This window comes from Tachysurus fulvidraco, chromosome 6 (assembly GCF_022655615.1).
Source record: "Tachysurus fulvidraco isolate hzauxx_2018 chromosome 6, HZAU_PFXX_2.0, whole genome shotgun sequence".
Taxonomy (NCBI): Eukaryota; Metazoa; Chordata; class Actinopteri; order Siluriformes; family Bagridae; genus Tachysurus; species Tachysurus fulvidraco.
In genome coordinates, this window is record NC_062523.1 from 8,409,143 (window position 1) to 8,435,230 (window position 26,088).

At 36.4% G+C, this 26,088-nt stretch overlaps 2 protein-coding genes across 6 annotated transcripts in view; one reads left to right on the forward strand and one right to left on the reverse strand.

The window, feature by feature from the left end:
• Positions 1-1,186: 1,186 nt before the first annotated feature.
• On the forward strand, positions 1,187-7,477 carry wdr4 (WD repeat domain 4). Its single transcript, XM_027174651.2, has 11 exons — positions 1,187-1,329; positions 1,630-1,695; positions 2,055-2,201; positions 2,283-2,439; positions 3,420-3,532; positions 3,787-3,847; positions 4,863-4,967; positions 5,197-5,267; positions 5,575-5,761; positions 6,683-6,752; positions 7,089-7,477. Exons 1-11 carry the CDS (start codon positions 1,247-1,249, stop codon positions 7,301-7,303), a joined length of 1,275 nt encoding a protein of 424 aa, XP_027030452.2. The 5' UTR covers positions 1,187-1,246; the 3' UTR covers positions 7,304-7,477.
• Positions 7,478-9,722: 2,245 nt separating this feature from the next.
• Positions 9,723-26,088, reverse strand: part of pde9aa (phosphodiesterase 9aa) — a 31,304-nt gene continuing 14,938 nt past the window's right edge. For 3 of the 5 annotated variants that reach the window (XM_027174680.2, XM_047815400.1, XM_047815401.1), the window contains 13 exons: positions 23,700-23,784; positions 21,523-21,583; positions 19,144-19,218; positions 17,324-17,410; positions 15,719-15,823; positions 14,265-14,347; positions 13,880-14,036; positions 12,292-12,405; positions 11,778-11,882; positions 11,094-11,222; positions 10,878-10,973; positions 10,738-10,789; positions 9,723-10,010 (listed from right to left, as the gene is read on the reverse strand). In XM_027174680.2, the coding sequence (XP_027030481.1) occupies positions 10,739-10,789; positions 10,878-10,973; positions 11,094-11,222; positions 11,778-11,882; positions 12,292-12,405; positions 13,880-14,036; positions 14,265-14,347; positions 15,719-15,823; positions 17,324-17,410; positions 19,144-19,218; positions 21,523-21,583; positions 23,700-23,784 (1,148 nt within the window). In that variant the 3' untranslated portion in view covers positions 9,723-10,010; position 10,738. Of the gene's footprint in view, positions 10,011-10,737; positions 10,790-10,877; positions 10,974-11,093; positions 11,223-11,777; positions 11,883-12,291; positions 12,406-13,879; positions 14,037-14,264; positions 14,348-15,718; positions 15,824-17,323; positions 17,411-18,960; positions 19,036-19,143; positions 19,219-21,522; positions 21,584-23,699; positions 23,785-26,088 lie in introns of all 5 variants that reach the window. The other 2 variants (XM_047815398.1, XM_047815399.1) reach the window with 2 other exon arrangements.

Sequence of the window (26,088 nt, forward strand, 5' to 3'; positions counted from 1 at the left end):
AAAAACTCCCTTGAATGATAAAGGAGGAACCCTTGAGAGGAACCAGACACAAATGGGACCCGCATCGTCATTATATACAGTACAGTTAGACTATAAGAATGAGACATATATGTGTTGTAAAATATTTTGCAAGCTTTACATTTAATGTCATTATATTATTTCTTCAAGTAATTTAGTCTACTACACTATTAGTTTACCTGTTTACTTTCATTTACTACAGAAGGTTCATATATTCCTCCAGCTACAGCACTGTTTAATGTGATTACTCTGTTTACTAATGTAATGTAGTAGGTTAGAGTATATACTGTAGATATAATAATAAAGTGTATTTTTATGTTACAATAGTGAAATTATTATTATATTTTGGGCTCCAAGCACAAAAAAGCACAGACCTAAATGTGTTATTTGTTGTGGAAAGTTCAGGAATATTATTTGACGTTTTAAATAATGTTTATAAATCTGAAAGTGTGTTTACTGAAATTATTTTACAGCTCAATGGATTCCTGGCTGAAAAAGATTTGAGGGGTTCTTCCTTATACCTGGCATCCTGTGGGTCGTCGTAAAGGCAGCGTTGTTTTCTTCACTGCTCTTTCGACAAAACCACGCCCACCACTATAGTCCGCTGTAATCTGATTGGTCGGCGGTACATTACTTTGATTATTTGTTTTCCGATAAAATAATTTTTCAGCTATATATATAAAGTAAACAGAAGTATTTTATCCTACTCTGGCAGTGTTTAATCCTTTTCCCCTTTAACCAATCAGTAGTATTAAAGTAAGCACTATTAAAATCAGTAGTATTAAAGTAAGCACTATTAAAATCAGTAGTATTAAAATCAGTAGTATTAAATTCATTCATTCATTCATTCATTCATTCATTCATTCATTCATTTTCTACCGCTTATCCGAAGTTCAAGTAGTATTAAATTCAGTAGTATTAAATTAAGTAGTATTAAAATCAATAGTATTCAATTCAGTAGTTTTAAAAATCACTAGTATTAAAATCAGTAGCATTACATTAAGTTGTATTAAAGTCCATTCTAAAAATATTTCTTATTGTTTATATTATTTGTATTTATATTTTGTTTATATGTCCGTCAGTGTGAGTTTATAAACACAAATATGAATATCAGTGTATATTTGAGATCTGTATGTTTGCTGTAACGACCACGGACCAATCACAGCATGTCAAACCGGATGACGTATTAATAATGCGACCGGGTATTCACATGTGAGTAGAAGCCAATATGGCTTCTGTGTGCTGTGCCGGAGAATGGCTGGTGATGAGTAGCTCGCATCATTTAATAGCAGTTAATATCAAAGAGAGCAGGTCTGAAGTTTACTGATGTATTTTTACACAGTGTGTAGCGTTTATGTGCTAGAGTCTTAGTAGGAAGCCTAGAGAAAATTAAATAGATTTCATCTTCCTACTGATTATCATGACAGTTTTTACCAGTTGGCAGACAGTATAGCAGTTCTTTGTTGTTTGTAGGACCATTTGTTTTATTCTGCTTAAAACATATTTTCATTGAGATTTGATTAAGTAATCAGCTGATCACATGTTTCAGCTCAGTGACTAAAACCATGATAAATATGCCATTTAAGAAATAAACCATTTCTTTTCATAAAGAGAGCCGTTTGTGTTTGACTGCACCAAAGCAGAGCAGAAACCAGTGGAAGCTGAAACTGATAAAAGGTAAACTACATCTGCTTGTGTTTTTAATATGATTTTGGTATTGGGGTGCCAATACTTTTGTGCTCTGCTGTAAATCTACAAAATGATACAATTTAGTAATGACAGACTAAATAACGTAATGTTGAAAAAGTTTGCTTTTCATGGGCTAGAAAACATCTCCGTTTATTTTGTTCCTGCAAATGAACAGCAATGTTATATGACAATGTTACATAAATATCACAAGCTTTATCATCTACTTTGCATTGAATTAAATCCTTGCCTTCCTTTTTTATAGAAGATTGGATAAATCAGCATGTAGAACCTGAACTGATTTCTCTGAATAGAGCCAGTGTTCATGTTTAGTGCTTCACGCTTTACAGTGATGGAGGAGGAACTCAGGACAAAGGGAGTGACCAGATTCTCACACTCGGTTTGTCACCATCAGGACGTTATGCTGCTCTGACCGATGACAACAAAAGACTGATTCTATTTCGCACCCAACCATCATGGCAGTGCATCAGCACAAGGTATCTGTAGCTGTTTTGTATCCAAGTTGTAGTTTCAGAAGAATTGGTAAAGAGTGAATACTGATGTTTTTTGCTCTTCAGGTGGGTAGTGCGCAGGTGCACTTCTCTGGTGTTCAGTCAGGCTGAGGATGAGCTGTTTGTGGCAGATAAATCTGGAGATGTTTATTCATTCTCTCTTTTGGAGCCACAGAAACCTGGTGAGCTGAAACTGGGACATCTCTCAATGCTTCTAGGCCTTGTAAGTGTTTTATTTCTTTTCTTAAGGCTTTTTATTATTATTATTATTATTATTAGTAGTAGTAGTAGTAGTAGTAGTATTATTATAGTTTATTAGAACAGATATTCATGCTCTTAAGATCTGTGTTTTTACAATTTGGGATCTAATGTTTTAGTTTGATTTAACTCATGATCAGAGTTTTTAACTTGATATGATTTTATAAACTTGGTAGCTTTATAATTCAGTTAAATTCTCAGCTTAGAGAAACGTTTTCTTACAGTGTTAACTTTCTATTTACAAAACTATAACATTGATATTATATAATTAACATCCCAAAATGGGAAAGTCTTCAGGAACGATGGCTTTTTGTTTTGTTTCTTGGAAAGTTGAATTAAAAAAGTCCAAAAAAAAACTAGTGAGGAAACTGTTTACAGCTGCTATTCTGTACGTCTTGGCAGGAACTAACATCTTTTCTGGTTAATATACAACATTATATGCAATTGTACTCATCAGTGAATTACAGCTAGATTATATAGTTACGGATGAACGGAAAACATTCAGATTTGGGGTGGTGTCCTATTTCTGCTATGTAACAGGCTGAATCGCACCACAGTATATTGATTATTGGGGCAGTGGTGGCTCAAGTGGTTAAGGCTTTGGGTTGTTGATTGGAAGATCAGGGTTCAAGCTTCTGCACAGCCAAGCACCACTTTGGGCCCTTGAGCAAGGCCCTTAACCTTCCCTGCTCCAGTGGTGCTGTATCATAGCTGACACTGTGCTCTGACCTCAACCTCCAAATTTAGGACTTGTGAAGAAAAGAATTCCACTGTGCTGTAATGTATATGTGGCGATAATAAAGGCTCTATGCCCCAAACTCTCTTTTTTTATTTTTTTTTTAGTATTACACCACGATTGTATAATTTATAGATAGATATATATACCATGTTGTCTGTGTGATGTCACATCCACATTGCTTTAATATACTATGTTTTTTCCTCCAGACGCTGTCTCCAGATGATAAGTACATCATCACAGCAGACCGAGATGAGAAGATCAGAGTGAGCCTTTGTAAATCTCCCTACAACATTCAGGCCTTCTGCCTGGGACACACAGAGTAAGCACAGAGTTTTACTTCAATGTAGATAATATTAATAATGTCGCATGTCATTAGAATATCACTCAGACACTTTATATTTTATTTTTTATTTGTTTGTTTATATGTTTGTTTTTTAGATCAATATAATATGTGGTCTGGTCATTTATAGTTGTTGCTTAAAGAGCTTGAGGGGGAAAATCACTAATAAATACACTATTTATTTAACTATTTTAACAAATTCACTTCTGTTCTTGTCTGTTTTTCTCTTGCAGGTTTGTTAGTGCCCTGTGTGTTCCAGCTGGACATCCTGAATGGCTCCTTTCAGGCTCAGGGGTAGGAAACATGTATTTGTTTACATAAGTGATTGTTGATGTTTCGCAAATTAAGCCACCGTCTTTTTTCATATTAAGAAACTCTATTTTCTGGAAATTAAGCCACGATCAATGTAAAAATTGCCACCTAACATCTTCAGGGTCTCCATTTCGATTCTGAGCTCAGGTCTCCCTGTGTCTGTGTTTTCACTCGGTTGTTTCCAAAACATTTTAGCATTCAGTTAAATACTATGTATTTGATTTAAACAATGGAAATTGTCACAAAGCAGCTTGAGCAAGTCAGAGGTGAAGATGGTGAGGGAAAAAGTCCCCCAAAGGGAATCTCATTATCATCTTGGTGACACTAGAGTCTGATTTATAAATCATTTCCCTTCTATAACTGTGTACTATATGGTCAAAAAAGTTATGTAACCAGGAAATTCATTTTAGTTTTAACCTGGAGTCTGTTTTGTTGAAGTTGTCAACTGTTCACTGATGCAGACTCGAGCGAAAACCTGCAGTAGTGTAAATGATGCCCTCTGATGTACAGGAGGACACTTTAAAGACATGTTCCTGACTCCTGCCCAGATGTCCTGGTGTAGGCTCTGAATTCACTGCCACCCTGACCAGAATAAAGCCATCGAAGATGAATAATGAATGAATAAACAATGTAAAATGGCCATTTTGACCTGAACTGAACATGAAGGCTAAGTTCTACAAAACTGATATAACTGCATATTTGATCAAATATATTTTATATTGATTTTTTTATTTTTATTATTTTGTGTTAACCAGCATTATCATTACATCATTTGCCAGACAATTTTCTTTAGAGTGACTTACATTTATCTCGTTCATACAACCAAGCAGTTGAGGTTTAAGGATCTTGCTCAAGGTTGCTGGGATTTGAGTTCATAATCTTCTGATCAGAAATCCAGTGCTACAGCCAAACAATACAAAAACGCAAATAAATTGAGAAAATCTTCTACCAAAAGTCTATATTTTTCAACTGAATCTTTTTTGTTTTGCACTGGCAGGACAGTACAGTGAAACTTTGGCATTATGAGTCTGGACGGAACTTGCAGAGTATCGACCTGCGACAGCATGGCTTTTTAAATAGCTCTGATACGGACACTGAAAAGGTAAACCATACGTTTCCTAATGACTCGGCTGTTGCTAAAGGTGATCAACTGTAGCATTACCAACTGTACATGGAGCTTGGACCTCGACTTGAATATGAATTTATCACATGATCATCTTATTTCTTATTTCTCCAGAATTTTGCACATGTACAAAATCATGTTTATCGAGTAGATCTTAAAAAAACATATGAAATGTTGGTATATGACTCAATCCTCTTGTGATCTTCAGCCGGTGAGGTTTGCAGTGAGTCGGATCATCAGCTCGCCGAGCGGACGCCATGTTGCCGTGCAGTGTGAGAGGTGTGTGTTGCTTTACTCTTGACTCTGTCCAGTGCAGAACATACAGTATAAGAGTCTCCTGGTTCTGATAAACTAAATGTGTTTACAACTATATATAGAAGACTGTCAAAATCTAATAATATAAGCCAATCAGATCTTAGCAAAAGAATCATTTCTCAGGAGTAATCTGATTATGGGGAAAACTCCGGGTCTGCGTTACTCAGTAATCAGATTACGAGTATAAATATATACTTAATATATTAGTATATGTGAAAATCAGATTAACCTGATTTGATGTGGGGATTTTTTTGTCTCTGTTTCATTAAAGGTTTCCCTCCATTCAGCTGTTTGCAGTAGAGGAAGGAGCAGATGGACGTTTGACTCCGACTGAAACACTCGCTCTGCCGCAACATCCCTGGGATATGACCTTTGACACTCAGGGTCGACTTTGGGTCTTACTGGAGAACAAGGACACAAATGTACTATTGTACACACACAAGGAGAAGCATTGGGAGGTATGTATAAAGCATACAAACGTGTATGTATTAGTATACACACACACGTATGTATTGGTATATACACACACACGTATGTATTGGTATATACACACACACGTATGTATTGGTATATACACACACACGTATGTATTGGTATATACACACACACGTATGTATTGGTATATACACACACACGTATGTATTGGTATATACACACACGTGTGTGTATTGGTATATACACACACGTGTGTGTATTAGGGTATATACACACACGTGTGTGTATTAGGGTATATACACACACGTGTGTGTATTAGGGTATATACACACACGTGTGTGTATTAGTATATACACACGGAAACCCTGAGAAAACCGTAAACTAGTTTTCTACTCATGGAAAAATCTAAAGTTTAATGTTTATTCTTCTGATGTTGTTAATGGAAATGTAAGTCACATTAAAAAATAGGACGGTTCTGATTTTTAGGTTGTTGTTCCAAATATCTGCATTAATAATATTATTATTATTATTATTATTATTATTATTATTATTATTATTTTAATAATTAACAAACATTTGATGTGGTAGCTTAGTGGTTAAGGTGTTGGGCTACCAATCGGAAGGTTGTGAGTTCGATACCTACGTCCACCAAGCTGCTGGGCCCCTGAGAAAGGCCCTTAACCCTCAATTGCTCAGTTGTATAAAAATAAGATAAAATGTAAGTAGCTCTGTGATAAGGGCGTCTGCTATATGCTGTAAATATAAATATATTTGACACTTTGATATCTATGGTGATGGTTTATCTGTGAACAGCTGTCATGTAGAATATTATGGAAAGTAATTTTTCACAAAACGGTGGAGAACCTGAAACATGAGGTTTTTTTTTTTAAGTTCACTTGGTAACAGCATGCTTGTGTGTGCGTGTGCGTGCGCGTGTGTTACAGAGTGAGTCAGAATGCCCTGATTTGCAGAGAGTGTCAGAAACACTACACACCCAGTGGGAGCTTTTTAAAGGTGAGGTGCATCATCATAATCATAACAGTGCTTTATATCAAGATTGCATTAAAGGAACTCATTTATTTTATTGCCACGCTTGTCTTTAATTAATAAATGGAAACTGGTGTGGTATGAGAGGTGTAAATCTCTTTAGGACAAATCTCTGGGAAAATAATCCACTTCAGGGTGGTAAGAAGAATTCCATTAAGGATCATGACACTTCATCATGTATTATTGTTCTATTGCAGCACAACCCAACTTATTTGTTCTTTAAATATCAGTTTAATTTATTTTAGAAAGTAATTTTGTTTATAATCTATTCTCTTGCTTCTCTTCACCTTTTTTCCTTCTCAGCCACCGTCGATGTGGAGAGTCAATTCCTTCACCTCTACAAGGTGAACTTCGACAACATGGCATCGTACTTACAGAAGAAAAAGGAGCGACTGCAGAATCAGAATCAGCAGGGAGGAAAGAAGAGAGCAGCACGGCAGTCGAACAGGGCAACGAAGAAAAGCAAGACGGAGGAAGAAAGCGGAGCCGTCTCTCAGAAATGCAGCTCAGAGAGTTAGAACCTGAGAAACGCAGCAGATTTAGTTTTTTATTTGAAAATGGGTGTTTCCGTGGACATTCCTCTCCATTCAGATTTCATCCTGTGTTTCACGTTATATACATATTATTATATTTTTGGAAATGCACAAAGATTGAAAATGAATTTTAAAATAAATGCTTTTTTGTTTCCTGTACTGTTTGCAAAATAATATTTTGGGCCTGAACCTGTGTGAAGGTTTAAAATATATATAATTCAATTACATTTGTTGTATAGTTTTTAATTTAAAGATTTTTTAATTTAGATTTATCCCTTATGATCACGCCCAACGTTGGTGGTGTTGAGGAAAAACTCCCAGAGATGAGCTCAGAAGCAGTGTGACACCAGCAACTGTGGATATAAATCATTTCCTGTATATAACTGTACACTTTATAGTCGAAGTGCAATTGTGTAACTTGGAGCTTTTGAGTAACAGCATAATTTCTGATTTTCTTAAAGTTTTAACATAGATTCCTTCTTGCCAATGACATTGGATGTTCAATAATGGAGACCTGAGAGCGAAAAAAAACCCCCCAGCAATTTCAAGCCACCAGTATGGTCAGCAGCCCCATATATCTTCAACCTGGCCATGTGGTCCTTCCTTTCTCAGCAGCAGTAAGCCTGCAATCGATGAGACTCAAACCAGAAATAGGGCTTCAAGCTGTCTGGAGTCCAGAGGGTGGTCAGGAAAAATGGTATCTCAGGATCTTCTTCTCACTGACGACCGGATGCCCTTCCTGACGCAACCCTCTCTATTTATCCGAGCTTGGATCCGGCACAGAAGTCACTGGCTTGCGTTTTATGTAATGCCTTTTTAGTTGAATTTCTAGTGGTCATAGTCAAAACAAAGTGTTATAGGTTTGTTCCAGCAGGTGGCGCTAGTGGAAAGGTTCCCTGTCTTGAACAGTCAAGTTCATCTCCACTATAATCACTTAACTGTTTTTTTCTTCCTCTAGTTTATGGTTGCAGTATTCTGAACAAGCTGACTACACACCTGTTATAAAACACCAGAAGAGCTGGATGACATAACCACATTTTCATTGTCGCGCCTACACGTTTGATTAAAACGTTCACTTCACACTCAGCACTTGTGTAATTTCAGTATGGAGTGACATTACACAACAAACAAACTGATAGCTACTATCCTGACATCATTGCTATCATTTTTAACACTAATTCATTGGTTATTTAACATTTCTACAAAATTCTTCTGAAGAAATACAGATTTTTAATTGTTGGAAGAGATTGAAGCAGGATTATGGTTGTTGAGACCCTCGATATTGGATTGATCTGTTTTTTGCCCATTTTATCTCAATTTTGATCGATTCATGACCATCATTATTCAACAAACTATAATTACTGTAAACATAATAATGTATATAAATAGTAAAAATAAATCTACATATTTCTTAAATTATATAAATAGTTTTTTGCTCCTGTTGCAAACATCTACAGTTTAGCTGTGGCATTTAGGATTTTTACACCTTTGCTCTGTCGGTACAAGAGACCTGAAATCTACACTTTTCTCTTTTCCCAAATAAAGCAGCAGTGGAGACCAAATGCAAATCAAATTCAGCCATCAGGAAAGCCAATTCACCGAAGGGGAAAGGACATGCTCCTTAGCTCCTGAAAGTACTTTCACTACCAGATGACTTGAGCTTGGTGAACCTTTGACCTGTGAATTTGCAAGCCTTATTTACACCAACTGAGCAAACAGAAAAAAGAAGGAAGGATTGTGGTGTCTTTAATTGTTAAAGAAGTACATGCTGTTTATTGAGGACACTGGACTTCTTGTTAGAGTTGTTTGGTGCACTATAGTAGCTATTTATGTAGCCCACTAATATAGCTATCGAACTAGTTTTCTAGTCCATCAATAAATAAACACCAAATATCTATGTAACTAGCTTCCTATTCCACCAATATAGTTTTCTATCCCATCAGTATAGCTATCTAACTAGTTACCTAGTCCACCAATATAGCTATCTAACTAGTTACCTAGTCCACCAATATAGCTATCTAACTAATTACATAGTCCACCAATATAGCTATCTAATACCCCAAATATAGCTATTTAACTAGCTACAGCATGTAACTCACCAATACAGCTATTTAACCTACCAATATAGCCTAACTAGCAATCCTGTCAAATAATATGTTTAGTTTAGTTTTTTAATATTTTTCTCTCTCTCTCATCTTGCTAGGATTCTTAAGAGTGTCTAATGTATTGCTGCCATCCACCGCTTCTTCATGGCAGCAATGTTGACATCCTTGTCTATAATACAGCTTAGATTTGTAAACTTATTTTCGATTAAAAAACTAATAAACCTCGTTAGAAATATAGAAATACCAGTGCATAACAACAGCCACAAAGTTTACACTAAAGTATCATACGACAAAAAAAATTATATTTAAAACATTTTATTTTTGTAATAAAGGACAAAAGTGACTAAAAATCTGTACAACCCAAATAATATATCTTATATATATATATAAAACCAAATAAAAACAAGGCAAATAGAGAATATTATCTATGGAATAATGTCAGGTGTCTTGTGTGTGCACTGATCACGATTCACAGTCCCTGAAAGAGGCTTTGGATTGTCTGGGAAGTTTTCCAGCACGTCACGTCACTCTACATTCATCAGCTTTCCAAACTACAGGATCCAGATTCAGGATCAGGATTCTTCTGACTAAAAAATACACACACACACACACACACACACACACACACACACACACACACACACACACACACACACACACACACACACACACACACAAAATCAATTATAGGAATGCAAAAAGAATTTTTTCCCCCTATAAACGCACACAACAAAATATTTGACACATTTTCTACATATAACAGGAGTTTGCCAAAGAGTTTTATTAATTCATTTTAAAAAAGCAACTACAAACTACATTTTTTAAATTTCTGTGGAACAAATTTTGTGTCCTTTATCTTCTTGAAATATTGTGTTCAAACTCAACTGGCCAATTTCCCATTCTTTTTCTTGATAATTGTTGTCTTCAGTTCAGAGCTGGAGACCGGAGGCATTCTTTTTCTTTTTTTTTTCTTTCTTTTATTTCTTCCATTTATTTTTTTTAATTTTGCCTATTTAAATCATTTAGTAAGTTCAGGGAAAATGTTTTTCTCCCATTTCCCCAGATGCATTTCTGATATTTTCAGCTAAAGTTTTTTAAAAATACATTTTGTCAATAAAATTATGAAGTAAATATTAGAAGCAGGAAACCAGGAAGGATGCAAACTTTTGACTGAGCTGTATATACAACTGCTCAAACAGAAAGACCTTTCAGAATAAATCAAATTGTCTAAATCTCTGAACTACATGACGATTAACTGAGTTTTCTACAGTATGTCATTCGTGTTGTTTATGAGCTGTAAAGTTTAACATTCACCTCATTTCTTTTTCCCTCCCATGGTGAGGTTCTCACTCTTTTTTTTCTGGACCTGTAAGGAAAGAATGAAGAAGAGCTACAGGTATCAGACTGAGAGAAAACAGATATATTGAGCAAAATATGATTTCTGAAGCCCAGACCTCATTCATGGCATCATCGATCTGTTTGAGCTCTTCGTATCTGTCTCGTGATTCTCTGAGTGGCTGAACCATCACCTCCTCTATCTGAGGAAACAGCTGGAACACACAGATGAAAAAAGAAGCATTATGTACGTGACCAGAAAAATCAATGGTTATTTTAATAAGCTCACTCTCTCTGAGATCTTGTCAAAAACATCACGCTGATCGTCATCTCACCTTCATCACTGTCTCGAACATGGGAATGAGGACAAACTTAATGAAGCCGATCTGAGCTGTGGGCTTAGTGACCTTTTCTCTATCCATGAAGGGAGCGACAGGTAAGCCTTCGGACTTCTCCCTGTCGCTCTGCATTTGGACAAGAAAGAGAAAGAGAAAAGATGGTCAACAAGCTTTCTGAATAATTAACAGGAAAGGCCATCCTTAAAAAAGTCCAATCGACTTGCCGGTTGTAAATTTGCGTTAAGACCGACCATTATTTTTTTTTACTCTTCAAACAACTAATACAAAAGCAATACAATAATATTAACGGGTTCGGGCACCATAATACATATAAAAAAATTCATTAAATCAGCTCGACACCGCTTTAACTTGGCACGAAGTTCTGGAAAAACTGTGCCCAGCATCAAAATGATGCGCCCGATATTCTAATTTGTTTTTAAGTCATACCTACGTAATCACCATCACCAAAATTGTACTTTTCATTGAAACTTAAAAAAAAAAATATAGACCTACCTACCGACCTTTTTTTTTTTTTACTGTTACTGCAAACCAAAATATTTTTAAGGATGGACTAATAGACAGAAGAATAAAACACACTAAGACAACTAAAATGAGACAATTAAAAAGATACTGCAACTTAATCATTAGAGGACTTGGTTTTTTTTTCGTTTTTTTTTTCACCTGCATGAAGTACTCCTCAAGCAGACAGTCCACCCAGGGCTCGGCCACCTCCATCGGCCGAACCTCGTTGGAGATGTCACAGCACTTAATCAGCACCATCTTCAACTAACAGACACGGAAACAATTGCAGTCAGGAACCAGCTTGGACTTTATTCATTTGTTCATCTTTAGTGTGCACTTTATGGGCAGAGGTGCCTCAAGCAGTTAAGGCTCAAGCCCCAACACTGCCAAGCTGCCACTGTTGGGCTCCAGGGGCGCTGTATTAAGGCTGAGCCTGCACTCTGACCCCAACTTCCAAAGTAATCTGAAGCATTTCACTGTGTTGTAATGCATATGTGACAAATAAAGGTTTCTGTTCTATTCTATTTATCCTGCTCTGGATGGATATGGATCCAAAGTCAGTCACCAGAACCCTGGATATAACACCAGTCCATTGGAGGTCACTATGTGCACCCATAAACATCTGTGCTATTAATAAATGCTCTCACATAAAAGGTTTATATTCAGTACTCACACAGGTGACATGTTCCTCATTGGTGAAGTCGAAGTTCTCCACCTTCTGTTTGAAGGAGTCCAGAATCTCGCCATGACGAGCCATGTCTGTAGCTAGTATGAGAGTGATGGTGCCCTGGTAAAGAAAGAAAAAGGTACAAAATTATTAAACTCTGAGTAGTTTTAAACTCTGAAAGCCACAAAACAGCAAGCAAACATTAATTTCTCACATACAGCAGTGCAAAATGTTCCACAGCATTAGGACAAAATAAAAAAGTACAATGTATTTTAACTAATACAAGATTAGTTACAGTATAACTAATACAAGATTGGGGAAGTTGTGGCCTAATGGTTAGAGAATTTGACTCCTAACCCTAAGGTTGTGGGTTCGAGTCTCGGGCCGGCCACGACTGAGGTGCCATTGAGCAAGGCATCGAACCCCCCAACTGCTCCCCGGGTGCCGCAGCATAATATATATATATATATAAAAAATACAGATTAATTTTATAAACATAATGTAAATACGCTCTACACTAATTCTTCACTGCTTCTCTTTTTCTAAACATCCCGAGGTATCTAAAGCTTGTAACAGCTCCATTTGAGACCAACCCTGTGAGGATCCAGAGGTATCTAGAGATGTACCAGCTTCAGTTGGATTCTGCTTCAGGAAGTATTCGGACATTCTAAGAGAAGATGCCAACTACATGCGGTCTTTGAGGACAACAACCTCCTCATCAATACACAACTGTCGGACTGTATATTAATAATCACACCCTACAGTGCCAAATGAGGATGAGGTTCAATTTTGTGTCTGGGTCTGGGCCTCTCAAGGTTTCTTCCTCTTCTATCTAGGGGAGTTTTTCCTCACAACAGTCACCTCTGACTTGGTCATTGAAAATAAATACACACACATTTAAATATAAAGTCTAATATTAATCTTGGATCTTTAATATTATCGTATAATATTAACGTTTTGTATTATGTTTCATATGCTCTGTAAAGCTGCTTTGAGACAATGTCCATTGGTAAAAGTGCTTTACAAGAAATTTTAATTGAAGTGAATTGAATTTGTACAATAACAATGTGGCGTTAGAGAACATTTTATTCTTGGACTTTTGAATGACAGAACATAATAGATCCAAGTTTATATTTATAATCTGACTTTAATTTATCTTATTTAGGATCACATTAAATCCATACAATTCAGGTGAAAACATGCTGTTAGTTACCGATGATTGGATGATAGATCTGTGTCATTGCTCTCATTTGATTCCTACCCGTGTTTAGTTCACACAGCTGCCATACAAAAATGTCAGAAAAATGTTTTTCTTTTTCTGTGTTTAATTACTCTATTAAACTATACTGTAGTGATGTTACTGATGAAACAGTAAAACACTTTTTCTTGGAAAAAAAAACAAGCTGACCACAAGAGACAATCCTGAAGCATCATCTGAATAAACACAATCATCCCCTGTAGTGCATATATATATATATATATATATATATATACTTACACCTACAGTAAACAGCCTGATCCACAGTCCCATAGTCACACACTTGAATTTATTTATTTATTTATATTTGAATTATCTTATTACTCTCAAACACACCTGACGGATCTGTTTAAAGGCTTCAGCATCGAAGTTGGAGAAGATGTTACAGTCTGGCTGGGAGAAGATCTGAAAGGCTACGGCACAGTGGTGGTTTTCCAGAGGAGAAATATCATTATACCTCACTGCCAATTCTGTCCGTGCATTTATCTGATACCTGAATACATGAGAGAGAGAGAGAGAGAGAGAGAGAGAGAGAGAGAGAGAGAGAGAGAGAGAGAGAGAGAGAGAGACAGACAGAGAAAGAGAGAGAGAGAGGGAGAGAGAGAGAGAGAGAGAGAGAGACATATTCAGGATTGCAGTGACTCTAATATATAACAAACAATATAGACTAATAATATTTATAATAATGCACATGTTTATATGTTTATAGGGATTATCGTACGTGTTGTTGTATCCGGGATGATCTAAATCATGACACACAGCCGCAGTCATGAGGATCAGAACATCTACCTGTGTAAACTTTTCCTGTAAAACACACATGGCTTACTGTGAGATTACTAATATTCCGGTTCCCATTTTATCACTATCACTCTACATCCTAACCCTGAAAAGGACAAATCTTTATATATCAAAATACACCGTACTCCACTCATTTTTATCTTCCTTTAAACTGCACCTAAACTGGCATATCATTTTAAAAAGTATAACAATGGTTAGCATTGGCACATTGATGTGGTACAAAAACATTTGCCATTATAAATAATCAATTCTGGTGTGCTAAGAGTAAATCCATTTCACACTCTCTTGTTGTAAACATGCAATTTAATTAAGTTAGCCTTTAATTAACACAATCAGAGCCTACCATTCCTTTTATAAATACACAACTTTCTCAGTTGTTTCACTGAGAAACAGTATAACGGGGCACGGTGGCTTATTGGTTAGCATGTTCGCCTCACACCGCCAGGGTCGGGGTTTGATTCCCGCCTCCGCCTTCTGTGTTCGGAGTTTGCATGTTCTCCCCGTGCCTCGGGGGTTTCCTCTGGGTACTCCGGTTTCCTCCCCCGGAGGAAAAATTGTGTGTGTGTGTGTGTGAAAGAGAGAGTGGGTGTGTGTATATGTATTTAAATTTTCCCCAGCTCTTCTGAACAGGAGGAAGCAATTTTCTGTCCAGTGGTTGCACTCATTATAGACTGGATTATTAAGAGGAAACCCTCTAAATAGATGTCCATGGCAACTGAAGCCCAAAATAGGAAAATGAGAGACTAAAGAGCATCTCTAAATAGGCAGAATCTTTTTTCCCCTTTTCATACGCCCTCTCTGCACTCCTAAACTCTCCTCCGTACCCTTCCATTCCTCTCTGCACTCCTCCGTTCCCTTCCATTCATCTCACACTCCGCCTTTCATTTCCTTTCATTACTACTTAGCATAAATTATATACCCTTTAAAGGTATTTAGGTTAGTTTACTCTCATACTTTCATGTACATCTCCGCAAGTCTATAAATAGTCAGGTATCGTCTCAGCCTGTATGTATCATACAGTATATCATACTTTTTACCTGTAATAATCAGTAAAATTAAATTATTTAAATGAATGGTTTCTAATTTTACTCAAGATGAACATCAATATAAAACAGCTTAAGGGCAAAAGTTTGTACCCCCCATGCTTATGCAAATGGAAAACTAAAAATGATTTGCTGACCGCAAGTGTATTATATTCAAAGTCGAATCTTAAATGTACAATATGTTACAAATTCTGTTAAGTCTTTTTGCTATAAATGAAATTTTTTAGTCTTCTCCATGTTTTTCCTAATGGGATACAAAATTTTGTCACTGGAAGATAAACCTTCTGTGACTGTGTGTAGGATAAGAGGATGCAGATTATAAAAAGTGTATTACCTGTAGGTTGCAGAGGTAGATCATGCTGTACATCATCTGTGTGACACAGAAGCAGTGGCGGAAGTTGTGGAATGGGTTGTTCCTGTAGTTGTCATGAATACAGAGCTATAAAACCAAAAAGAGAAAAAAAAAATTAACGTTTTTGCAGTAATTTTGCATTAAAATGTCATGCTTAGTAGCAGTCAAACAGCCAGGTGCATGACTAGATTTGACACTTTAGACTTCCTTGATTGGTTTACATAATCTACACAACGGGTACCACATGTACAGGTACAATGTACAAATTACTGTATCATTGCACAATGCTAATATCACACTGTATTACACTCTATAAAACATGTCACAGGTCTTTCATCTTGACCACACTGTATATAATATTCTTCATACATATATTTCATTACATTTCCACTTTATCATTTATTTATTCATTCCTTCTTTCTGGTCAGGGCTTCAGCACCTATCATGTGAAGGTGACAATACAAGCACTTCATTAGGAAACCCTGTACACCTGCTCGTTCGTATAATTATCTAATCAGCCGATCATATGGCATCAGCACGATGTTGAAACTCATGGTCAATGTTATAGGTCAAGAGAGCTCAGAGGAGATCTGTCTGAATGGTCTGAGCTAACATGAAATCTAAGGAAAAATCAAATAAGCACTCTTTTTAACCATAGGGAGCAGAAAAGTATATCGTCGCTGTTCGGCGGAAACCTCCTATCTCCAAATTTGGTCAATTTCATATTTTTTCACATATCGATGCTATTCGTCAGTCCCCACGTGGGTCTGTTATTTTTACAAGTTATTAAGAAATCTAAAGTCTTGAAAATAGCTTGAGCGTAAATCTCTTAACTCCATTGGACACTTCAACTGTCCACCTCTTCTTCACTCCGTGGGAGAGCTTCGCGGCATATCCTCAAGATTAAGAGTCGCAACGAATCAACACGTCTTCTGAGGTAAATGTCTTCAAAACACTGGGCTCAAAGAAAAAAAATCTTGACTCCCGCTAGTTCTGGTGCTTGTCTGAGGACTGGAATTTAGCGCAAGACAATCCACTGCAACCTGGACTAAACCCTGTGCATTGCAGATAAGAAATTTTTTTAATTTCCTGAAAAATAATGGCTTTGGAGACACGAGGATTCCGCCTGACAGCGACGATATATTCTTTAACCTTTCATTTTTGGGGAGCATGCATGTGCGTAAATAAAGCTTCCAATAAAGTAGACAGTGGATGTACTGTATGTTTGCACATTCGCTCATACTCGCAATTTGGAGTGTTTAAAATTTGTTAAAAACTCTAGCGATACCTAGAGAGCAGTGATAGCTGTGGTGACTGGTCAAATGCTAGTTTGCTCCCTCACGGTTTTATTTTTCCTTTCATCATATATATAAATAGTCCGTTATTGATTTAGTACGTTACAGTTTTCTGAATTTGTAACACAGCTGGCAAATATAATCCTGTTTCTCAAATAAATGTATGTAGACAATTAAATATATTTCAGAATACGCAAATATACACACACTATGTAAATAATTTTGTTTGGGTTACTCTGTAATTTTGAAAAATTTCCATCAGTACATTGAACAGTCCAAGAGCTTTCCTTACCAGCCATCTCTTCAGTGTAATCGGGTTGATGTTGAAGTCTCGGACCAAACCCAGATCATGATACATGTGCTCAAGACAACTGAGCATCTGGAAAACACATAAAGCATTAGACTATCAGGTCATGTCATCTGTAAAAGCACCAATGTTACCTGAGATAGAAATATACCGTTTGTAAGGAATATGCATTCATACCTATGTAGGTTACGTTTTGCTTTAAAGTACTGACTAATTAAACCTTTTCTAGTCTACTCCTTTTTTTGATGGATCTTGATCTGTAGTGTGGAGAACATCTTGATGAAAAATGTTAAGCCATAGATTATTAGTACTGTAACACAACACTGTTGTTGAATTCTTGAAACTGCTGGGTCAGAAGACGTTGATTAATTTTCAGCATCTTTAGGACAAAATCTGGTTTCAATTCAAATCACAAATTTATATTAAGGCACTCGACTGAATACATTGGAACTAACACAAAACTTTCTACGCTGATGACTAATGCATGGTGCATGTTACGGTTGACCTTTAAAAAAGTTCTGCTATTTGACAAAGATGTAGATATTATTTTTTTTGTATTTATAGATATTTTCTGTTTCTGTGAATTGCTTTGGACCATCTCTTTCTTGAGAGAGAGAGAGAGAGAGAGAGAGAGAGAGAGAGTGAGAGAGAGAGAGAGAGAGAGAGAGCTGACGTCAGAGAGCTGCCCGTGTCCTTGTCTGTGTACAGACCGAAGATAAAGCACTGCGAAGGTCTTTTGATTTTGTAATCTTTAAAAAATGTGATTTTGCCAATGCTAACAATTTAAAAGTATCGCCCCCATGTCCTCATTCCCATTACTAACTACAAGAGTTTTGTACGGATAAAAAACTCACAACCCTCATTTTCTTTTGTACCTAAGAACATATGAAGTCATTTTGCTGGTGAGATCAAAAGGCCTTTCACAAATAACATTTTCGATGGAATTTGTCACAAGCAGAATTAGAGTAATATATAAATTCCAGATATAAATGATTTTACATTTAAGAATATTTCACTGACGATCGAGCCAGAGATGACGATAGCGAGGAAAAACTCACTTAGACGATATAAGGAAGAAACCATCCTCCTCTGAGTGACACCAGATGACAGAGAGTCTGATTATAAATCATTTCCCTTCTATAGAATTGCACTATATTGTCAAAAAGTGCTATTATGTAACCAGGAGCTTGGAGACTGTAAGCAATAAAAATGTAAACGTTATCGTCTGTTCGATGATGGAGGCTTAAGGGCAAAACTGTTTGTAGCAACTGCACTCCAGAACCATCTTTATACAGTAGTTTCTAAGTGGTACTATTCACAATTATCTCATTTATCTTTAGGCTGTCTGTACGAGGCCATCTTCAGCAGCGGCGAGTGGATTTTCAGAAGATGATGTGATTAAAAAATGCACATTTAAAATCAAAGCAGGATTCGAATAGACTTCTTAAATATATTTTTTTAATCATTTCATAAGGAGCCCTGTGTATGGTATACTGTATTTTAAGCTAAAAGATGACCATAAGTTCTTCTTTTGTGTGAAATAAAAAATTTAGCCTCTAATTTATTGATGAAGGTTTAAACATTAGGGAACAATAAATATTTAATTCCCTCCCTGGCCTCACCTCATTAGGTTCCCACTGCCACACATCGAAGATGGGCTGTCTCAAAGCGTCTATCGTCTCTTTGGACAGGTGATACTACACACATACCCATGTACAATCCAGACAAATACACAGGAGGGAAACGACAGCAAACAAGAGACGAGAGAGAAGAAAGTCAGGGAGAACAATATTAGTGAATCTTACCTCATTGGATTCCCACAGCCAGACGTCGAAGGCGGGTTTTCTGAGGGCATCTATGGTCTGCTGCGAGAGCATGTACTGCAGGCAGACAGAGCTCCCAGTTAACCCTCTGCTCCTAACGCCTGGCTGGGGCCATCTCTACACACCTGATTCACACTTGCTACAGTACGCATCACGCTTATTACTGTGTTCTGGTCATGTCAGAATTACATCATCGTGTGAAGAGTCCATGCTGATGACATAACTATCTCTTGGTAAGCTTCAACTTGTTACTGTTTGAGGTTTGAGGTCATTAACAAATGCTGCCAGAAGAGATTTTAAAGATAAAGAATTTTTGAGTATAATGTCAGGAATTTGGTACAGTGCTGCAACAGGAGTTTCACACCATCTGTGATTTCTTCCACCTCACAAAAGCATTCTGATGTATGGATTTTCTTTTCTGAAACGATACTAGGTCTGATTTGGTGTATGAATAATGTCCAGTGATGAACTGGTATCGCACCTAGTGGTATCGCATCTGGTATCGCATCTGATGTATATGAAGCAAAAATTGAAGCGCTTCAGGAGTTTCAAAGTTGTCACCTGATTGGTTGGATTCTACAGGATTACTGTGTCATGTATTTTAATGGTCTTCCTGGAAGAAGGAAGCCATTATATTTATAACGGTGACAATGTGTGATTATGAGAATCAGCTAAATGCTGGATTTTTCAAATGATTTTCCAAATGATGTGAAATTCATAGTATAGGCTAATTAATTTGCATGACTTTCTTAAATGTATAAACTATGGGTTTCACACCGGTCTGTTTTAATAGGGACATCAACTTTCACGCCCCTAAACATGACACTGAACAAAACTAACCGTGACTGGTTGCTTTATATGTCAGTCAGATGACCTTTTGGGCGGTCCCTGGCCAATAAAATGCTGGTATGGATTCCAGACCAGGATAAAGTGCTTACAAATAAATAATTGTAAAAATGTGTCTGTTAAAACTGTTACTTTTCCTTATTTAATAAAAAGGTAAATAAATTAAGGTGAATAAATAAATGAACTTCTTTATTGTCATTGTGTCTACACAGTGGTACAAAACGACGAAATGGGGTTAGCATTGCCTTTAATTACTTTGTTAGAGTAATTAAATAGTTAGTAATAGATAGAAGCCAAAATAACATTATAGACAGTAGAACAAGTAGAAACAGGAGTTGTGTGTATTTCCATAGAAACAATTCATTTTCGATGTCTGAGAATTCAACTAGCTTGGTAAACTAGGTAAAACATTTTCTATCGCTTATCCGAACTACCTCAGGGGAGCCTGTGCTTATCTCAGGCGTCATTGGGCATCAAGGCAGGATACACCCTGGACGGAGTGCCAACAAATCACAGGGCACACACACACTCTCATTCACTCACACACACACTCTCATTCACTCACACACTATGGACAATTTTGGAAACATGCAAACTCCACACACACAAGGTGGAGGCATGAATCGAACCCCCAACCCTGGAGGTGTGAGGCAAACGTGCTAACCACTAAGCCACGGTGCACCCTACCACTGAAACATCAGATACCGAAATTATGGTAACTCTGACATGACACAAACACACTAAATGTCTCCTACAAATCATGCGACGGCTGTATACACTGTAGACACTGTTTACACTGTAAATAGATTTGAACTCACTATGTTGTAACATTTTGGGTTTAACATTATCTAAAATAGTTTGATTATCTAATAAACTTTGGAATAAGTGAATTATGAATGTTTTGTGAAATGATGGAAATGATTTGTTTATGAAGAACAGATCTAATAGATCTAATCTAATCAGATGCCAAAATATTTATCCCTCTAATTAGACATCTGTAGCCCACCATATATTTATGTTTTACAGATTAACCAGCACTATGGATGAGTGTAGTAGATGTAGTATATCTATATGCATAGCCAGTATCATCTGACTTATATACAGTACTTATTTATAGTTAGAGCATGATAACTAAATTGCTATTCCACATATTTTTGCTAAGTCTGCGGTGACAACAGGATTTAAACAGTAATAAAAAGCAAGAAACATCAAATAACTCAGTGTATTAAATTCCTGGGTACAAACCGTTCTGAACCATTTTTTTTTCTATCCTAATTGTCTCATAAAGGGCTCGTCAAGTCTTATCTCATCAGCTGATTATGTCTACGGCATTAGAGCTCTCATAAAATCAAACTAAAATAAAACAAAGCAATAATGAAGCCCCTTTTCATGATTTCAGGTGTTTTGTATAGGTCAAATGCAGAACACAAAGAACTGTCTACAAATATGCTGTTAGTTAATAAAATGAATTTAATACTAGAATATCATGCATATAAAACAGGTCTGTAGATTTACCTTTGGGTATGAAGGCACATCTCTGCGAGGAGTCAGCTTCTTGTTTTCATCCAGGAAACTACTGCAGGACGACAAACAAGACACTTTAGTGAGAACACTGTGGAGAATGATATAATGCCAGACTGTAATTATAACTGATTGGCTAGAAATGACTGATTCATTCATATTAATTAACAGCTGCTCTTACTGACGTGCAGACTGAAAGGCAAAACACGGTTTATGTTAATGCATTGACTAAAGTATGTTGCTGTAACAAGGGCCTGTTATTATGCAGGACCTTTTTGTCAAACTCTTCACATCTACAGGAACTGTTGACATGGTTTCTGTAAGAAGACATTTATTTATTTATTTATTTATTTATTAGCTCTAAGAAATACACAATACACAGTACACTTTGTATGCACAACAGTTAACGTTTGTCACTATACTGTATAATGTTCTATCCATCTATCCATCTAACGATCTATCTGTCTGTCTATGCATCTGCATGTCTATCTATCTATCTATCTATCTATCTATCTATCTATCTATCTATCTATCTATCCATCCATCCATCCATCCATCCATCCATCCATCCATCCATCCATCCATCTATCTATCTATCTATCTATCTATCTATCTATCTATCTATCTATCTATCTATCTATCTATCTATCTCTAACATCTTAAATTTTTAGAAGTTTTATGTGTAAATGAAGTCTTATTAATAATTTATATGAAGTCTTATGGTTGCTGTCAGAGTTGCCACACTAAATTTCTCTGTATTGTATACAATAAATTATTGCTTATTTACTATTTACTGGAAGGAGTCTCCAGTGCCAGCATTTTATTACAGTCAGAGGTAAAGCTGTAATAAGTTTTCCGACATGGAAAAAATTTCAGGAAAAAAAAAAAAAATTTCCTTTCTCTATAAGATGACAAGCCTTGTTTTTTTTTGTGTTATTCTTTGAAAATTTATAATAAGGTTATGTCTTTTATAATATAAGTAATAACTAGAATTTAATAAAGAAATAAAAAAAATGGTGTGTTGTTCTTTAATAAATAAAAATATCACAGCACTTGTAAATAGGCAGAAAACACCCCAGAACATGGTGTTACTGAGAAAAATACTTACTTTAGGGTTTTAACAGTAAATCTTACATATCAGGCTTTTATAAATCAACTTCATGTGAATATTTTTTCTGTAAAAGAAAATTCTATGATGTTTTTTCCCTCATATCACATTTTTAGCCATGGAGAAAAATGGACGATTTCTGAAATATACCCAAAACGAAGGAAAAACCAGATAAAAAGGACCAGGACAAATAAAAATGTGTTCAATAGTCGGCTCATCAAGATGTGAAAGGGGATAAAGCAGTTCTACTAAATTAGTTCCCTTATTAAACTCCAGCTAAGCACAAATCTAATCCTCTGCTCACTACAGACGTCTAGCCTGCAATTACCATAGAGCTAATTGGAATGAACTGGATATGGTGATTGAGCCAATCCTCTTTGGGATGATACAGTAGTTGTTATGACTTTTTTAATCCCGACTGACTTGCTGCGATAGCACAAGACTAAGAAATTGTTGGGTGTTTGGGGAATACCATGTCCTGGGTAATGTGGTTTAGAGCTGAACTAGTTCACTTCTATTTCTCCTTTTTATGATATTTGCATAAAAAGATTATGTTCTATATTTTTAGCCAAGACAAAATATCCTTTTTATCTAGGCAATTAAGTTGCCACTGATGGGCCCTTGAGCACTCTCAATGATCCAGGGATGCTGTTTCATGTCTGACCCAGACCTCCAAAAGCTGAAGTGAAAATATTCTGTGCATCCACTTCAATCATACACCTCATACCCCACATTGAGCTCCTCCTCCCTTATTCACTTTTTCCTCGTGGAAACCTCATCTTGATGTGAGAAGATAATTCATTAAACACTGCAACTGAGGATCGAGGAAAGGTAAATACCAGGTTAGCGCTTATTTGTGTTAATGTCTGTGCCTCAGTAGTGATCACACTCTAGAAACATAATTTACTCTGGTGTGAATTACTATAAATTGTCTTGCAATTGAACTTTACAGTGTAGCAACTTGTCAATGGGGCAATTATTCAGCTGACACATTATTTGGTTTAGTTACCATTTTCTGTACAGGGTGATATGTTAGTTTGTTGTAAGGTGGGCAGAGACAGACCTGTTGTTCCTGGAGGCCATCTCCTCCCTCAGCTTCTTAATGTCACTGCGACATTTCTCAATCTCCACCACCTTCATCCCCTCCACTGAGAAGGCAAGCAGAGAGAGTGTAATAAGGAGAGAATGGAAAAGACAAGACGGTAAAGGGGATTTCAGGAAAAAGTTTTACTATAATAAAAAACAACAGGAGACTTTGGAGAAAACATGATGGAGAATCTAAGAGAGATTGAATTGAACACACATACAAACGAGCAAGCAAAGGACATAATGGTTAAGCTGTTGCTATTGTTTTACAGCTCCTGATTTTTCCTGGGATTTGGTCAGCTTTTAGCAGAACAGGTCATTCCCCCAGAGCACATAAGCCAGATACAAGGCAACATAACACCGGATGACATCAAACATCATAAACATCACTATCACTGGCTGTTCTTTAACCTGCTCTGTTTATTTATAGGCAATAACAGTTATATTCTTATGATGGTCTAAGAGTCTTTTTAGAAGTTAAACCCATTTCCTGGTATGATTTGTGATTTTTTTTTTTTTTTTGTTTGGAGGAAACCCTTAATGAGTCATAACTTTGATTTTTAATTTTTAGCTCTAATAACTATAGACTTTTACCACAAAATGTGAAAAAAATCAGGGGCCAGAACACCATGGACATTGTTACAGCTGGTATCTGTTTACAAAGAAAACTGATCTATTTCAATATGGCACAAAGCTCTGCAACAACATGATCAAGGCATGACATTTAGCAAAGGTTTAGACATCTGAGGACAGAAATGACTTTTATTGCTGTTATTGCTTTGTTACAATCTGTGGTATTTTCCAGACACCTTTATCCAGAGTGACTTACATTTATCTCTTTTATATTAAGGGTCTTGCTCAAGGGCTCAAGAGCCGCAACTTAGTGGTTCTTGAATCCCCAATCTTCTGCGCAGTAACCCAAAGCATTTAAACACTGAGCCACTGCTACTACCCTTAAATTGGCAAAACACAGTTAAACAACAGACAAAAATAAAAACCATTCCACAGATTTTCATTCATTCATTCATTTTCTACCGCTTATCCAAACTTCTCGGGTCACAAGGAGCCTGTGCCTATCTAAGGCGTCATCAGGCATCAAGGCAGGATACACCCTGGACAGAGTGCCAACCCATCGCAGGGCACACACACACTCTCATTCACTCACACACTACGGACAATTTTCCAGAGATGCCAATCAACCGACCAGAGATGCCAATCAACCTACTTTGCATGTTCTCTCCAAACCCTGGAGGCATGGAGAGAACATGCAAACTCCACACACACAAGGCAGAGGCGTGAATCGAACCCCCAACCCTGGAAGTGTGAGGCGAATGTGCTAACCACTAAACCACCATGCTCCCTTCCACAGATTTTCAGTAAAACATATTTATAGCTTCTAAAAGTTTATATGTATTACACTGGCAAAAATAAAATAATTAAATCTTTGACCAAACTTTTCATTTTTAGATTATCAGGGACACAAAAATAGTCACTGCCTTTCTGTATACAATTTTTGAAAATGTATGTAGTAGCTTAGAATTTGTTAACTATATATCATATAATATAAATAGTGAAGTAAATAATGTTGAGCAGAAGTCAAATAAATCATTAGCACATTTTTATAGGCAGTGCCTTGTTTACTGAGAGCAGCAAGACATAATGCAAATGAGACTCTTCCTGCTACAAAATAGGCTCACTCTGACCTTTTAAAAGGTCTCGCTACACAGATGTGCTCCATCACATCTTTCTTTTTTACCTCATAATTCATCAAAGCTATAATAAGTCAAATCGTTTTACCATAGAAAAAAAACTTCACGCTGCTAATGAGTCAGTTCTCCAGAGAACTGTGAAAACCGAGTAAACACTGCCTTCTAAGGTGAGATTCATTTAACAAAAACAGGCAGCGAGGGTTTTTTTTTAGATAATTAAGGGTTCATAGCTTCCTAAAAGGATTCAATATAAAACTTTAAATGACTGATTTAATCTTGTTTTCTGTAAGAGTGCGTTGTAACACAGAAAAGTAAGCTGGAACCAAAAGAAAAGCAAAAAACAAACTGGGACAAAAATATAAATAAATATCGATTTGTTATGGTTTTTTTACCATTTTGTGCAGCATGTATTTTACTTTTCGATATTCAGTATATCTAGGACAGCTTCTATTAAAATCTAGTGAAAAAAACAAACAAATGGGACAAAGTTATTTTTGAGACAGAAAGTGTCGCATAACATTCACAGACAGGACCACTGCCTGTTAGGTAAAACTGAATGCAACAAGACAAGAAACGAAGCAATTTATTTAAAAGTATAAAATATAAAAGATATTCTGCATTAGTATATGGGGAATGTGTCATTTTTTTTACTTTTTA

Bases quoted from the DNA above. Each gene is read 5' to 3' on its own strand.
- wdr4 (XM_027174651.2), top strand. From the start codon at position 1,247: ATGGCTTCTGTGTGCTGTGCCGGAGAATGGCTGGTGATGAGTAGCTCG. The intron at 2,202-2,282 runs GTATCTGTAGCT...TTTGCTCTTCAG, and splicing joins TGGCAGTGCATCAGCACAAG to GTGGGTAGTGCGCAGGTGCA. The intron at 5,762-6,682 runs GTATGTATAAAG...CGTGTGTTACAG, and splicing joins ACAAGGAGAAGCATTGGGAG to AGTGAGTCAGAATGCCCTGA.